This window comes from Musa acuminata, chromosome BXJ2-6 (assembly GCF_036884655.1).
Source record: "Musa acuminata AAA Group cultivar baxijiao chromosome BXJ2-6, Cavendish_Baxijiao_AAA, whole genome shotgun sequence".
In the NCBI taxonomy this organism is placed as follows: Eukaryota; Viridiplantae; Streptophyta; class Magnoliopsida; order Zingiberales; family Musaceae; genus Musa; species Musa acuminata.
In genome coordinates this window covers 45,534,589-45,551,290 of record NC_088343.1, presented here as the reverse complement: position 1 = coordinate 45,551,290, position 16,702 = coordinate 45,534,589, and the positions used below count along the sequence as shown (strand labels likewise).

The 16,702-nt window shown below is 41.9% G+C and overlaps 2 protein-coding genes across 4 annotated transcripts; one reads left to right on the top strand and one right to left on the bottom strand.

The window, feature by feature from the left end:
* Positions 1–4,494: 4,494 nt before the first annotated feature.
* LOC135615987 (phosphate transporter PHO1-2-like) lies at positions 4,495–11,008 on the top strand. Of its 3 annotated transcripts, none has more exons than XM_065115145.1 (15): positions 4,495–4,794; positions 5,321–5,374; positions 5,457–5,694; positions 5,764–6,112; positions 6,455–6,503; positions 7,060–7,134; positions 7,637–7,766; positions 8,416–8,539; positions 8,713–8,962; positions 9,050–9,154; positions 9,239–9,283; positions 9,352–9,504; positions 9,605–9,886; positions 10,305–10,441; positions 10,548–11,008. In XM_065115145.1, exons 1-15 carry the CDS (start codon positions 4,531–4,533, stop codon positions 10,636–10,638), a joined length of 2,346 nt encoding a protein of 781 aa, XP_064971217.1. In that variant the 5' UTR covers positions 4,495–4,530; the 3' UTR covers positions 10,639–11,008. The 3 variants fall into 3 exon arrangements, with proteins under 3 accessions (XP_064971217.1, XP_064971216.1, XP_064971218.1); XM_065115144.1 differs by having other exon boundaries at positions 7,625–7,766; XM_065115146.1 differs by having other exon boundaries at positions 4,655–4,794; positions 5,266–5,374; positions 7,625–7,766.
* Positions 11,009–11,861: 853 nt separating this feature from the next.
* On the bottom strand, positions 11,862–16,231 carry LOC103989940 (KIN14B-interacting protein At4g14310-like). The gene is made up of 3 exons (XM_009408904.3): positions 14,135–16,231; positions 12,691–13,316; positions 11,862–12,526 (listed from the first exon to the last, which is right to left on the bottom strand). The coding sequence occupies exons 1-3, from the start codon at positions 16,088–16,090 to the stop codon at positions 12,001–12,003; spliced, it is 3,108 nt and encodes a 1,035-aa protein (XP_009407179.2). The 5' UTR covers positions 16,091–16,231; the 3' UTR covers positions 11,862–12,000.
* Positions 16,232–16,702: the final 471 nt, after the last annotated feature.

The following is a 16,702-nucleotide window of genomic DNA, read 5'->3' as shown; positions in this document are numbered from 1 at the left end:
ATTATTACACTGTAGCACTACTACAGTATCGGTACACGAGGGTGTACCGCCCGATATACCAGTACCGTACCGTACCGAGCCCGGGTCGAAACTCCGGTACGATACGGTATGACGGACCTTACATAAAACAATGAGTGAATAAAAAATTATAAAATAAAATAAATAAATAAACTAGATATTGGTTACAATCAAAATATCTAATCTATCCTAAACAATAAGGCGAAGACAACTATATCAACCACCCATTTATAGAGAGAGAAAAGAACTAAGGAAATATTCATGTATCAAAAATTAAAGGGACTAAAGAATAATCTTATATTATTAAAAATTAAAAGAATCCCATTGATAGATAGGTTTGATTCATAATTTAATAAGTTTTTAGATTAAATTAATAGCTTTTTATAATCTCTCTCTCTCTCTCTCTCTCTCGTCTTTGGGTGCCATTCACTCTACAAGTCGGGTGGGGACGGGACAATATCGTGCGTTGAAGCTTAGATAGATGAAGAGCTAATCTCATAGTGGCATTCAACATTTTTGTGATGGCTAATGAAGATGTCATCCTTATGAAAAAGCCACCATCTTGTAACAGGAGAGGTGATCAAAGCCACCAAAACATGATTGCTAGCTATATCATCTCATCATCTATGGTGCTCCTATGTGCATTTATTGATGATGTACTCGAATAGCTAGCGAGCTAGCTAGCTTCATAATGACAGCATATCCTACGTGAACACGAACGTACCTATTACATGTACTCCGATGAACAAATCTTCTATTTATCTGTTTTTGGAACACAAACAGAAAAAGAAAAGCAAAACTTTCATCGATAAGACATGTCGATTTAGTCGATGGAAGTCTCGTCGATGCGCACAGACTATAGCTGGCTTGACTTTGTTACCTAAGTCCGGCGGACCTCATCATCATCCTTTTACTCGAGGCTTTTACTTTTCTTCTTCGACATCCTCCTTTTACGTGATCGAAGTGCCTCCTTAGTGTGCTAGCAACCACCACTCAAACATGCCCCAAAAGTGTGTGATGCTTCCTCGGAGAAGATAGGCAGATCCATGTCAACTTTTGCCTTGAAGATATGGAGTGGAGGCATGCGTCAATGTGGCGTGGCGTCTTTAATTAATCCCTACATGTAGGTGATCAAGATTTTATTCCAGCTGGAATTCAATAGGATGACTAGTTGCTTTCAAATTCAATCGAAATTGATAGGATATATTCTAGCATTATCCTCGTGGTCACAATCATATGGTACAAAGTCGCTTCGAAAAGTTTGAAACGGTGCCATGGGACATCGTTCCGTGCAAGTCGGTAGCGCTCGCACAAATGTACAAGCTGACTGCCCGAGGAGTCAACTACCATCATCAAATCATGTACGCTACTGACTTAATCTTCTGAGGGGTTGAGTCAAGAAATCCTCCTCTTGATAACGGAGAAGATGCACTCGAAAGATGAGGCTCAAACTCAACTCGACTCGACAGAGGCTCCCATCCAACAACCAGCCACACCGATGATCCTGCACATCGAAGGTCGAACCGAACCATACAGACACGATTCGAGAGTTCGTCGACAGAAACTGAAAACCAGAACCGTGGAATCGGTTCATCTTGGAACCAAAACCAACGATTTCAAAACCACGGCCACCCGACTAACCCCTACCGCTAGATGAAAAGGGTCGTTTGGATTTACACCCGTGAAAGGCCGAGAAGGAGACGCATTGTTTAGGCGATTGGATTTGCATGCACGAGGTGCTCAAGTGCTGAATAAAGAGTTGGCCTGAGATGATACATATACGGAACCTTTTGCAAAAGAGTTTACCTAACGCTACTGATGTCTCATCGAGATAGTCTCTTTGGATGCCAAAAGCATTCGCTTTTGGAGATGTGCACATGAACTAATGAAACCTATAGTGATGCGATGGTGATCAACCTGACACCACCGTCGTCCTCCTGTGGATGAATGACCAAGCACTATGGTCTGTAGAATAATACCCAGAATGGAAAGGGTACACCACACTAGTGGAATGATCCACTCATCTACTTGCAAAGAGCAGTGGCCAATGAGGAGGGTGAGCATGCAAAGAGGATGAAGCATTATCAGAGTGGACATTCACGGCAAAGCAACATGGGGATCATCCATGGCGTCACTAAAGACTCGACTGCCATCGAAGCTACAAAGGTCTTTGAAGGCTCAAGTGTCATCTTTAACCTCAGACTGCGTGTAGATACTGATGAAGGGTGGAAATGCGACTATCTGATACTGATCAGTCTGGGATCCAATCGGTGGAGATGGCAGTGTGAGTAGAAATGATTCCGACTGTGCTTATCAGACCGCAAACTTGAAACTTGTTTGGCCATTGGTTAATGTGGAAGCAAATGATCTCGTCAGGGATTCGGTTCTTAATGTGGAGATGCTTATCATTCAGCACTCTGATACGGTCAACACCTACTAGATGTGGTTTTTGGAGATGAGAAAGAGTCAACCGTACGTGCTACATCAGCACGACACAGAACCAAAAAAAATAAATATTTTCTCATTAATCGACCTTTACTATGAGGTAATCTTCTTAGCTATATTTTTATTCCGGACTGATCAGATGTATACTGAGATTTTAGCGAGCTTTTTAACATCAGAAATGAGTCATATTGACTTCATTATCGGATGAGTAATGCTGGATGCACACCTTCGCCTGATGTAAGTAGTCTTTCGAAGTTATCTTGAGCCATGACCTTGTCATCTTTGTTTTCTTAATCTTTTCTTTTCTTGGATAAGAGAATTCAGATTGACAACTAGAAAGGTTAATAATTGAATCTGATGCTAAGATTATGGTTAAGACATTGAAAATACGATGGAAATCCATCTCTCCTTGGAATATTTTGAATTATTAGAGGAGTATTTTTTATTTTAATTATTAAGTTCATCGATTGTACATTTATTTACTAATGTATACCGGGAGGGTAATAGTGGTGCCTATTGATTAGCTAATCAGGTTAGATCTTCTAAAAGTTTTATCATCTCGAGATAGGATTAATTTCCATTTTGTGTTTCGAAAAACATGAATTTTTTACCTAAAAAACTTTTAATGTAATATAATATTTTTGGAAAAAAAAAAGTTGACCATCTTAAAACCAGACCAAGTTAAACATTAATTTACGGCAACCATTTCGTGAAAAACACTTTTCATGAATGAGATGAGATTATGTTTGGTGAATGTAATTACCATGGTCCCTCTTTACGACTTATAGGACCACAAGGACGTCCGTACGGTCGTAGTACAAATGGTGATTGTTACACGTCCGAGAAAGAACGTCTTCTGGCCCCAATGGACTGCAGTGTGATGCATGCATTACGATGATTAATGCCGCACAGCCAATCATCTCTTCTGACCACGATGGGTTTCAGTGCGTTGCATGCATTAGGACGCATCATCCACAAGCATGAAAATGCCCAAAGCAGAAGTGAGAAGAAGAAGAAGAAGAAGAAGAAGATAGGAACCTGTCCGTATTCCATGTATTCCAAGACGGTCAAAAGCAAAAAGGCTCAGTTATTGTCCATACCGGCAACAGTTAATGGTGTTTGTATTTTGTGACATGTCAGCAGCCTCTTCACAATATTACTCCACTGATATCTTAACTGTGTTTTTGAGAATACTTTTCATATATCCATGTATCTGTGTCACACGATAGTAAGAAAAGTTCCTTACATGAAGCATGTGTTGTCGGATTGGATCAGAAGGGATCAGTGGCTCAATCCTCCTAATACCAACATCTCTCGCTCTCTCTCTCTCTCTCTCTCTCTCTATGTTAACCCATTGCCTCTTCAGTGTGACTACAAGAAAATTCTGGTGATGTCTGAGTCATTTCCCACCATATTTCCAGGTTAACACCCAACCCTACCTTCGTGCTCCAACATATACTCTGTCTAAACTTGTGCCATTAAACACGGGAAGCACAAGAAGTGTTGCCGTGTGTGTGCTTCTCTCTCTCTATCTATATATATATACACACACCCACACTTCTCTGACTGGCATCCATGCAAAAAGACGGGTTAATCACTTCCAAGTGTGCGTAACTTTAACAACTTTGAGTTAAAAAGTGGATAAAAATAGAAAATATCTGAAATATCCATCATATTCTTATTATTATGATGTTAACTAACACTTAAATTACTGTATTTAGAGGGATATATATATATAATGAAATTTTAATAAAGTATACACGTAATTTTGATGAACAATTATGATGAATATTTGAAAAAAAAATTAAAAACTTTCATTGCCATAAATTATGTTGGATTTGAATCTGAGACCTATTATTTTTACAATAATATATTAGATATTTGAAAGTATTACTAAGAGAGTAAAAAAGAAAATCTTAAATTAAAAGTGAAGAAGATTTTTCTTATTTTATACTAACGGTGTTGGCTTACCCTCTCTATATATATACGTATTGGTTCCGTCCTCTCCTCCTCATCTCTATATCCGAAGGAGAGAAAAGAAGAAGAAGAAGAAGAAGAAGAGGGGAAATGGTGAAGTTTTCACGGGAGTTGGAGGCGCAAATGATCCCCGAGTGGAAGGACGCCTTCGTCGACTACCGGCAACTCAAGAAGCACGTCAAAAAGATCAAGCTCGCCCTCCTCCGTTCTTCCCTCCCTTCCTCCTCCTCCCCCGATGGCAACCCCGACGGCGTCGCTGGCTGCTGCGACAGCGGCTATGGCTTGTTTCTCTTGGACTCCGCTCGCGCATTCGCCGCCCGCTTTTACGCCTGCCGCGATGACCATCATCTTCCGGTAAGATCCCTAATCGATCTATGCAATATCTGTCTCTCTTTACATAAATCACGTCGAAACCTCATTAGGTCGGTCGTTCAATTCCTTTTCTTCTTCCCCGTCTTGCTTCCGATTCTCGGTTTCTTTCGGTTTTCATCGGATGAAAAAGGGGGGGAAGAGACAATAGCAAAAGATGACGCTTTTGCTGTCAAAAGGCAGCGGCAGTACATCGCGCCGTCACCCCATCGATCGTTGCATTCGATTTACTTCTGGACACGATCTGGTTTTCCTCATGGCACGAAAGCCACGCGATGATATGTACAACATATACATGCGTATGTATGTTCGTGCGCGATCGATTACGCCCTCTCTGTTCCTCTTGGTCGGCGATAGTGATTTGTTGATCTGTGCCGTCGATTTTGCTAATCGAATCGAATGGAATAGAATCGATCCGTATTCCTTGGCACTGAACGAAGGGTGTGAAATTTGCAGAACAATTGCAGACGGGACTAATCAGTGGCTCTGTTCCTTTTGTGTTTGTTGGTAGGCCGATGAGGAGAATCTCTTCGAAATGGTTCTCGTCCAATCCAGAGAAGATGAGGTAATTTGCTTATCGCATTTGTGTTGTGCATGTAGAAGTCGGAAACGTATAGCAGTAACAAAATGGATGGGTGGAAATTTAGGTGAAGGAGTTTCTCGAGAAGTCGGAGCAGGAGTTGAAGAAGGTGAACGCTTTCTACGCCAACAAAGAGAAGGAGTTCTGCGAGCGGAGCGAGATACTGAGGAAGCAACTCCGGATCCTCATAGACCTCAAACAGCTCCTCCACGAGCATCGCTGCAGCCGCCACCAATGCAGCGTCCCGCCCTCCTCCGGCGGCGGCAGCGTGACGTCTCTCCTTAGCGACGCCTCCTCCGTGTCCGGTGAGCGCGTCGACTATCGCTAACTCGGATGCTGATGCGTATCACTGAGCTGTTTTGCACCGGTGGCAGTGGGAAATCCCGAGAGCCCAGCGGCGGGAGCAGAGGAGCGGGACAGCCTGACTGAAGAGGTGATATCGACGCTAGAGAGGAACGGCGTGAGCTTTGTCGGTTTGGGGAAGGCGAAGGCGAAGAAGTCCGCGAAGCCGAGGGCGGCCACGTCGCTAAGGATCGATATCCCGGCGACGACACCGGCCCGGGCCATATCGATGATCTGGGAGGACCTCGTCAACAGCTCCCGGAAGGAGGACTCCGGCGGCGGGGATTACCTCAACCGGAAGAAGCTCCAGCGCGCCGAGAAGATGATCAGGGAGGCGTTCGTGCAGCTCTACCGAGGGCTGGCCCTGCTCGGCACATACAGGTTGGTCGATTACTCTGTTTCAGATCAGGCAACTCCCCATTGAGAGGGTGGGTGAGGTCGTCAATCTACATGGTAATGCATGCAAGAGTTGGACGTGGAGACCAGCCTTGCGTGCAGGTCGAGAAGACTGACCGATTCAATGACACATGTTCTTACTATTGTGTCATTACAAGACCAAAACAACACCGTAGTGCACAATTTCCTCCTCCTCACCTCCTCTCTTGGTGGAGGGATGACACACTCTGTGTCCATGGAAAAGTTAATTTCTCGGTTTAGTCGCATACATTTTTTTGTCAAATTAATCGATCGATTACTTACAAAAGGTTGTTCATTTGTACGCAGCTCCTTGAACATGGAGGCCTTCAGGAAGATCCTCAAGAAGTTCGAAAAGGTAATGCAGCACTTAACTCTATGGCCTTTAATGCGTAGTAGCTTTAATAGATGACAACTTGGTCAATAAAGTGGCATGCTGTTTCTCTTCCTCTTTCGTTTGTTTCGTCTTTTCTTGTTCTAATAATGATGACAAGTGCAGTTCATCAATGTACATGCTTAATTCATCAATTAGATCGGGACACCGAAAGATGTTCCAGCTAGCTATCATTCTGAATCCTACAGGAGCGAACGTCCAGGGCCATCAATTTATAGATACCTCACTCACTGCTGTGGTTGTTGGGTGGATGGGATAAAAAGCTGTGCCCAAGTAATGGTAGAAAGGTGGCTTCTGCCCCTTTTACACATGAGGGGCATGAGGTGTTGGGTTTTGTTGGCCATGCCTATAAAAGATGAAGGAAGGAAGCTACTTTTACTCCTCTTCGATCTCTACCATATATTTTTCTTCATTAAAGATATATTTGGGGAATGGTGATATTGTAGCTTGCATGATCATTAAGTAAGTGGTGGAGACATTACCAAGTATTAATTGAGATGGGACATGCTCTGTTTTGAAGGTGTCGAACCATCTGCAGGAATCGGCCGCGTTCTCGAGCAAGGTTAAGAGGTCGCACTTCATCAGCTCGGATAAGGTAACAATCACATCCCATCCCCACGTCCCTTTTCTTATGGCATCTACCCCTTCTCGGACTAACCTATCCATGTATTGTTAAGATCTAATTTACCACCTAGTAGGATGAGCACTGCTTATCCCATGATCTAAGAATCATCCATGCATGAGGAACCAAGGAGGGGTAGATGTTGCCTTCGAATATGGAGAAGAGTAGACTCCACCACCTTATCTGCTCAAGGAAAAACAAAAAACAAAGATCAATAAAAACAAATTAAGTGGCTAAAAGGAGTATGATTGCCCACAGGTGTGCACCAATAAAAGATTCGCTCGGTCTTGTAGATGACCTAAAACTTTTTAAGTCTCTCTCGGCATGGCATGGTTACTGAAATCTCCTGCAATTAATGGGACCATAGTGGAAAATCCATTGACGGAGATCACAATCGTTGTCGTGGCCATACGTCCTTTGTTTTGTGTTGGAATCTCTTTTTCTATTTAAGAATAATGAACAGGGTCTCGTGCAGGTGATGAAGTTGGTGGACGAGGTGGAATCCATATTCACAAAACACTTTGCTGGTAGTGACAGGAAAAAGGCCATGAAGTTCCTGAGACCTCAGCAGCCCAAGGAGTCCCACACTATCACCTTCTTCGCGGGTACGTCGCTTTGGTTCTCGTATGGTCTGTTGTTGTTGTTGTTTTTTTTTTTTAATTAAAAATAATTTCATATAAGGAGAGAGAGAGAGAGAGAGAGAGAGAGAGAGAGAAAAGACTTTAAAATAAAAAAATCTGGAAATCAATAATTAAAGAGCATACTAGAATGTTTAAGTTTAATGTGATTCAACCATTTTCATCTTCATCCATGAAAAATTTTAATTTTTTATTATATATAGTCAATTATAATATCTTTGAGTTATTGTCACTTAAACACAAATTTATTTTGTAAGAAATTATTATTATTATTATTATTATTATTATTATTATTATTATTTCACCTTGGAGAGCACCTCAATATATTATATAAAAATTCAAAGGCACCCAAAGAATGTTTTGAGTATACGATGGAGTACCGGCGAGAAAAAACCTATTATTGCATGGTAGCCAAAGCATTGTGTGGTAAAACAAAGCCTAAAGACATGGAAATTAAGGAAAAGAGTAGCCTAAGCTGGCATCTACTAAGAAGAAAAAGATAGATAGCAGAGCAGGGATCTCGGTATGTGTTTTTGTCTTCAGTCTGCTGCCGTGGAGCGTGGACTTTGGTTTCCTTCCTCTGATGCCTTTGGGTTGTCTTTTCTGCTGCATGCAGGTCTCTTCACAGGCAGCTTTGTGACTCTATTCACTGTATACGCAATCTTGGCTCATTTTTGTGGCATCTTTTCTTCCACCGATGGTGAAGCCGGTTATATGCAAACCGTGTACCCTGTTTTCAGGTGCTCCCCTTCTCTTGGTCTATTTTAATGCCTCATACATGACTTCATCTTTGCACATCTGCTTTGCTTTCCCAGAGAGTATTATTTATTGGAGAGTTGAGACATCAATTGTAGAGTTACGTGCAAGAGTTTCCGGTCAACTGAATCTATTATGTATCATGTGGTTTCCGCAGCATGTTTGCGCTCCTTAGCCTGCACATTTTCTTGTATGGCTGCAACATATTCGCGTGGAGAGGCACCAGAATAAACCACAACTTCATATTCGAGTTCTCGCCAAACACAGCTCTAAAGCGACGGGATGCCTTCCTCATCAGCGCCTCCTTGATGACCGCGGTCGTCAGTGCTCTGGTCGTCCACCTCCTCCTTCGATCTGCTGGGGTTTCCCAGAAGCACGTTGATGCCATACCCGGAGCTCTCCTGCTGGTATTGAATCAAAAATCCTCAACTTCTTCACCTCTTGTATCCTTTTCCAACCCTTATACGAAGCATTTCCATTGTGTTTCCTTACAGGTATTCACGGGCCTGCTCTTCTGCCCATTCAACGTCTTCTACCGCTCGACGCGATATTGCTTCATCCGAGTGATGCGCAACATCGCGTTGTCGCCCTTCTACAAAGTAAATGCTCACCTTTTCCCACTTCTTCTCGGTTTCCCTTAATCCAGCAAACTACATGGCTTATGACACGGTCCATCATTTCAGGTACTGATGGTCGACTTCTTCATGGCCGACCAGCTAACCAGCCAGGTGAGTTACAGCTACCTGACAAAAGTTGCGGCAATAAGAACTTGCTCATGGTGAACTATCCGTGACAGATTCCACTGCTAAGGCACATGGAACTCACTGCGTGCTACTTCATGGCGGCCGCATTCAAAGTGCACCCTTACGAGACGTGTACTCGCGCCCAACAGTACAAGCTGTTGGTCTACGTTATATCCTTCCTTCCTTATTATTGGCGTGCCATGCAGGTATGTGTGTATATATATAGAAATATACATGCCCACAATGTGTTTGTTCTGCGGCGCCTACCCGAGTAGCTGAACTTTGCATCGCCCTGCTGTTTCCAAGTGCGTCAGGCGGTACATCGAGGAGGGGCACGACGTCAACCACCTGGCGAACGCCGGGAAGTACATCTCGGCCATGGTGGCGGCTGCAGCCAGGTTGAAGTATGCGGTGGAGGCCACGCCCCTGTGGTTCGCCATCGTCATCGTCACGTCCACGGGGGCCACCTTCTACCAGCTCTTCTGGGACTTCGTCAAAGACTGGGGACTACTTGACCTCAGCTCCAAGAATCTCCTCCTCAGAGACGATCTCATTCTAAAGAACAAATGCGTCTACTACGCCTCCATGGTGGGTGAAATCTCTCCGATTTCACTTCTCACTTCAAGTAGATCCGATTTCAGTTCCTAGATTTTGAAAACTAGAACCACATAATATAATAAGAAGGCCGGTTTTGGAATATAAAAAATATATATATTCCAAAACCATATATTTTAATTTTAATTAAAAATTAAAGTGATTTTTTTAATTTTTTTAATTAAAAAATATTAAAAAATATATATATATATTTTAATTATAAATCATCGATTTCGGTTTCAAAAAACCAAGAATCATTAACTGAACTAATCAGGTCTGGTTCGGTTTAGAACCGATGAATTAGCAATCTGATTGGGATTTTGTCCCAACCCGGTTTAGTTCCGATTTAAATTGGAACCCAACTGTCGTCGCTACCAACTCTTATAGATCGAATGTCATTTCTGGCTTGCAGGGTTTGAATTCGGTGCTTAGGCTTGCTTGGATCGGGAGCGTTATGCCGCTAAGCCTGGGGCAGGTGGAGCATCGATTGCTGGATTTCCTACTGGCTTCGCTGGAGATCGTCCGACGTGGGCATTGGAACTTCTACAGGTCAGTCTCCTCACCCATTCCCGCACCTTAGTTGTTGCTATCCACACGTCAAGAAAGCTAATGTGGTGGTTTGTATCGGTTCGGTTCAACTTATTTACAAGTAAAGGTTGGAGAATGAGCACCTGAACAATGTTGGCAAGTTCAGAGCTGTGAAGACCGTCCCACTACCTTTCTGTGAGTTGGTTTCGGATGACTGAGGAGGAATAGGGTTTAGGGATTCGGATGGTTTGGTCCTGAAGCAATTCCGGGCATTCCAACAAACTGAAGAACAGAGGATTTCTCATCGAATGCAGCAATCAACTTCGATGAAATAAAGCATGATTTGAGAAAACAGTCCTAATCTTCGAAGCACATTTAACATCCTGACCAAAAAAGATCAATGTGAGATTGAATTTGCACACGAGTATAAATTCTGCTTCAAAGGCACATGCTGACTTCACTGCGTGCTACGTCATGGCGGCTGGATTCAAAGTGCACCCTCACGAGACGTGTACTCGCGGCCAACGCTACAAGTTGTTGGCCTACGTTATCTCCTTCTTTCTATATATATTGTAATATTTCGATTAATTTCAAATTCAGTACGACTAAAACTATGATTGGTTTATAAAGATATAATAAATATGTTATTATCAATTTTAATTTAAATATTTTGATTAATGATTTAGATTGAAATTAATATATCAATTAACTCATCATTATGACATTTAATATCAAAATCTATCTAATATTTAAATATGATGATATGAACCAAATAAGAAAAGACTATTCGTCGATCAAGTTATTGAACTCATCCTAAAATGAACCGGATTACATTGAAATTATAATGCTCAAATGAGTCTCACATAACAAAACTAATATTAGGTTATAAAGATCTAATAGGAGAGATAAGCATTGTTGAGTGCAATTGAGATTGAATTTTACACAAGAGTAAAAAATATTATTTAATTCAATGATTTTTTTTGCATAATTTAACCAAAATTCACTAGACAGAACTATAAACACATTCATGTTGACATATCAAAAGAAACAAAAAAAAGCCCAAAGAAATATACCAACACATAATTATTTTTAATCTTCATCTAATCGATTCTAATCAAGTTAGAATCGAAATCAAACCTAAACAGTTTGATTACGATACCTGATTTTTTAGAACCAAAATCATCAAAACAGACGATTCCAATCAATAATTTATAACTAAGAAAATATATAAATTTTATTTTAAATTATTGTTTACTAAAATAAAAAAAGCCCAGGGTTCCAACCAATTTGATTCCAAAACCAATCACACACAGTCAACTCAATTCCAGTTCTGATTCCTAAAATTTAAGAATAAAAATTATTAGTTCTAGAACCAAGACCAAGCCTAGATCGAGATGACCAATAGCATGCGAGGATAACTGAACAAAGTGTCAGGATATAATTGATAATAGCAGGGATTCAACTTTTAAATTGATAATTAAGAAAAATAAATAAATAAACGTTCTTAGAGATAAACCAAACATTAAATAGTACAGACCAAAGAGTTATATCGAACAAATATAGGATAATTCTGATAAATATTATAAATACCTCCATAAAGCTGGGCGATCTCTTGATATGACAAGAACTCTGGATCCACAGTAATCAAAAGTAGGGCAGTATAGATCATCGGGGCCAATGCTTTCCTTCACGCATACTGTATTCCCCCGATCAAAGCAAAAAGCTTGGGATCTTTCATCCTGAAACGCATCAAACACAAAAAGTCCCATCCCGCAAACGCCCATGACGACGTTGGTATTTCCCCATACCTGAGTTAACGAAGAGTAGTGTGAGTGAGCATTGAATTCTGGCAATTCATAAGTCGTCACAAGCTTTCCTTTACGCAAGGAGAAATGTTGGACACGAGACCGTGGGCTGCCTTTGGCCAATCTTGCTTCTGTGCTACCAACCAATATGGAATCTCCACGAGAGAAAATTGAGTGCCCGATCCCTCCATGCCTAGAGATTTTTAGACCAACACCTGCCGGGACACGGAAATCAAGTACGTTGATACTTTCTTGCATGCAGAACACACCATCGTTGCCCTCCATTTCGGATGAACTCGCTCTGCAGATTAATTCAAGAATCGGCAGATGCTAAAATGAGGCAAAATGTAACAAAAACAAGAAGTGGACAGCATTCAGGTCATCCTTACACAGACACACGAATGTAATGCATTAAATCACTAAATATATATATGTTGAAAATAACATTAGAAATTAGAAATTCACCTCTGACGAACACCGCAGCCCAATTCAGCATCAGTGTTGTTGACATGAAGGGAATGGACCTTTTTACCGGCACAGGTGACAGACAACAGAGGCTGCGGGGTAAGAGAATTTACATCCCAAAGGCTAATGGCTTCACTTCCTGCCACGACCACCTTTCCCCTACTTCGCCATTGTAGAGGGCTCGAGTACTCCATCCCCGTCACTGGGCTTTTGACTTCCCACTTCATTATTAGATCCCCATCGCGGATATCATAAGCACTGACAACCTTTTGCCCACTTCCAGTGCAGATTAAGAGTGGTCCACAGGGCCTGTACCACCACTGTGGCTGTCCAACAGTCTGCATTGAACATGAAGCACTTCTGCTAAAACCTCTATTGCTCAGCGAGCCAAGGACAATCCTGGATGATGATGGTGAGAAAGAATTAGTTGTCACATCCCCAAGAGAAAATGCTTTCACATCTCCTGTATAAAAATCCCATGAACAAAATCCAGATTCCAAAGCATTCCCAGCTGATGCAGCGACAACATATTTTCCAAAACATCCATCTGTACCAGGTGCACGGATTAACCAACAATCACCCCATATATTATGGGTCACTCCTGGTGGATTGTATACAGCCTTGAACTGAAAACAGAGAATGTTAAAGTAAATTAGTAGACAGCAGTACGAGTTTTTAGTCTGAGTTTGTAAGCATCATATTATTAAACTAAACCAAGAACTTGTTGATGTTTTTCATTGACTGCATACAGAGTATATCATATCAAAGAACAGAAGCAACATACAGCAATACTGCATCTACGAAGTAATTAGGATGGAACAACCAATGATCTCATCAGTGTGTCCTTAGACCAATAGCTGGGTAAATTTTAATGCTTCTTGGTCCTATGGACTCAAATCTTCATTGAAAAACATAAAAAGATGCTAGCTATAGGAATGTGGATTTTGTTCATGGGATTTTTATACAGGAGATGTGAGCATTATGCAATGGTCTCTGAGTAAGAAAAGAAATCAGAGATGTTTTAGGAAGCATTTTTGCAACCTGGAAACACTGTTTAGGAAGGTACTTGATGGAATAAACCTAGAATAAGGGCAAGATTTGGGTTGTTTGATCAAATTTTCAAGCTGTTGCATCCTTTACCAGGTATCGACCTATCTCAATCTGTACTTTGTTTCATTATTGTTCTATAACTCATGAATATATCAAGTCTCTTTACTCACAGAAAAGGAGATACATATAATGTTACAATTGTAAACTGCATATTGCTGCCATATAGCAATAGACAGAAGATTATTATTATAATGCAAACATGGGATGTTAATAATTAAGTCATTACGAAGCAAGTTATATGTCCAGCACATTTGTCATATCCAACAAAAAAAAGAAAAAACCTAAAGAAGAGTTGAGAAAGATACTAATGTAGATCAATTGTTCAAAAGTTTACCTCATTATTAGCTATGTCATAGTAGGAACAGGATCCTTCATCGTGGGCAAGAAGAATGGCTTCTCCTTCAGAGACAAACCATCCACCAGTTGATGGTTTTTGTCCAATCTCACATAAATGCTTCACACAAGGCTCCTCGTTATCTACATGCAACATTATTGCAGTTTTCTTCTCTCGGTCCTCAAACTCTTCATGTTTTTCATTGAGTTCAATTCCAGCCTTGCAATGCCCAATGACCTTCTTCCTTGAAACATACCTTTCATCTGATGAGCCCTTATCAACCCCCAACTCTCGTACTGCCACGTGACCAATGGAGACACTTTTGCTAGGCTCCTCTTGTACAGAATTTAGAGAAGCCAAGAACTCCAATGCAATGGGATTTGCTTCAATAGGACTCCCTGGCCCATCTTCCACATCTGGATTGCTATTATGATTTGTTCCAAGTCGTCCAGATGATCTCCTGTTCGTTAGTAACTTGTGATGAGGAAAGAGCCTTTCTTGTAATCCTTCATCAATCGAATCATTAACTAAATGACCTGGAACACTTATTTCCTCACACTGACGTGATACCACATTATGATTATTGTGGCAATCGACTCCTTTCATAATTTTCGATGGACCGAATTGACATATAGTACCATCAATTGTGCAGCCTACAGCTTTCTCAATCCCAGATATCTTGCTCTGGATATCAGACAGTATCAGCTTAGATTCATCTGGGTTGTTGCTATCCAACATTTCCTTAGTTCGTTTGATTTCAGAAGCAATTTTCTGAACTTTCCCTTCCAACAGAGCCAGCTTCTCATGAAGCTTGCTTGGCTGCTTATTAGCTACAGGAGCACCTTTCATGTAGTCCTTTACTTTCTCGAAGACTGTAACATCTGCAGATGATTTTTCTGGAATCTTCACTGTTGGAACTGAATCGATACACCTTTTCTCAGAAGGATCGTTCTTAATGTCAACATCACCACCCGCCTCCTGTGAAGTCTGTGATTGTACAACTATGCAATCTTTCTTCTTGTCGTTCGACAGAACAGGGGCAGTATCTTTGTTAATATCATTTAGAGCTTTTGAATTAGATGCTGTGCAACTCCTGCCCTTCAAGCCATTTCGATCAGAAACATTCTCTGCAGTTTTGCCATCAGTAGATGTTGAACATGATACCAGCCATACCTTATGTTTGCTTCTATCGGAACACACTACTCCGGATTTGTGCGCCAACAAGTTGGTTTCCTTTTTCTGTTCTGCAGTTGTTCCTTTCTCTTTGGCACGATCATCACCACCGTCTGCTACCAATAGCTTTATAGCGGCTACCTCTTTGCGGCTATGTTTCTCTGAAGCCACACCGGCGGCAGTTCTGCCACCAAGTTTCTCCGAGGTAGCAACCGTAGCTTTTGCATCTTTCTTAGCCGCTGGCAAGCCGATAAACCCATTAGGCTTAGGGTTTTGCTGCTGTGAGACGGCGATCCTCGTAGCCTGTCTCTCGTTATTTTTCTTCAAATTTGAGCCCAAAACCCCCTTCCCCTGGTGGCAACCATCCGAATCCCTAACCCCACCCGATCGGCCGGCCTCGGCTTCCAGATCCCTGCCTACATCTCCTGCCGTCCGATCGGATGCGGAAACCCTAGGAAGGCGGCGGTTGCCACGGAAATCGGAAACCAACCTCGAGAAATCAGAAGGATTGACAGCCTTACCTCTCGGCAAAGACGACGTGGACCACCGGACGCCGACAGCCGCTGCCGGCTTCTCGACGAGCCTGGGCACAGGAGTGGGCCGGATGGAAGATATCTTCCCGCCGGAGAGGGTCCTAAGGTTCTCCTTGCCGGCAGCGATTGGGGTCCTACGGGCGGCGGGGGCAGCTTTGTCCTTGGGGGTGGAATGGAAGGGGAGCTTTTGGGGCTTGGACGCCGGAATCTTCCCTCCGCCGCCGCATCTCTCCTTGATCCGCGACGACATCTCCCGTCAACGGCAGGGATGGCGATAAGGTTTAGCAAGGGGTGAACGTGACGGGAGAAGAGAAACCGAGTTGGAGGTGAGAAGGAAAGAAAGAGAGAAGGGAGGGAGGAGAGAACGGAAAGGACAAAGGAAGGCCGTGCCGATTTGAATTCGAAATGGAAAGAGGATCGAGCGGGGAGGCTAGGAAGAATTAAAAGAAGGAAAGCGGCAGCACAAAGTTAGCTCCATCCAACGGCACGGCTTTGATGGAATAAGCACGTGGACGGCCTTGGATGATCCATGTGAATACTTACGGTTCGGAGATGGGAAAGAACGGTGTGGGTCTGAAAGATGGACGGCTTTGATCATTCATTCGAGTGAGACTGATTTCGTTGGTTGGTAACGAAATGAGAACACGAGCATTTTAATATAAAGTAAATATACACTTAATTATTTTTATTTTTATTTTTTACACCGAAAGAAACATTTAGTTTGAATTTCAGAGATAATCTCTCAAGACAACGATTTTTATTTTTTATTTTTAAAAAGAAAAAAATATTGATGTTGCAACCAATAAGTGATTCAACTGCATTCATCTTGTTATTGTAATTACTTCAATAAAGTCAAATAAAT

Coding starts and splice junctions, on each gene's coding strand:
- LOC135615987 (XM_065115144.1), top strand. CDS start 4,531: ATGGTGAAGTTTTCACGGGAGTTGGAGGCGCAAATGATCCCCGAGTGG. Junction 4,795..5,320: donor GCGATGACCATCATCTTCCG/GTAAGATCCCTA, acceptor GTTTGTTGGTAG/GCCGATGAGGAGAATCTCTT. Junction 9,284..9,351: donor CCGACCAGCTAACCAGCCAG/GTGAGTTACAGC, acceptor TATCCGTGACAG/ATTCCACTGCTAAGGCACAT.
- LOC103989940 (XM_009408904.3), bottom strand. CDS start 16,090: ATGTCGTCGCGGATCAAGGAGAGATGCGGCGGCGGAGGGAAGATTCCG. Junction 13,317..14,134: donor ATGACATAGCTAATAATGAG/GTAAACTTTTGA, acceptor CTCTGTTTTCAG/TTCAAGGCTGTATACAATCC. Junction 12,527..12,690: donor GGCTGCGGTGTTCGTCAGAG/GTGAATTTCTAA, acceptor ATTAATCTGCAG/AGCGAGTTCATCCGAAATGG.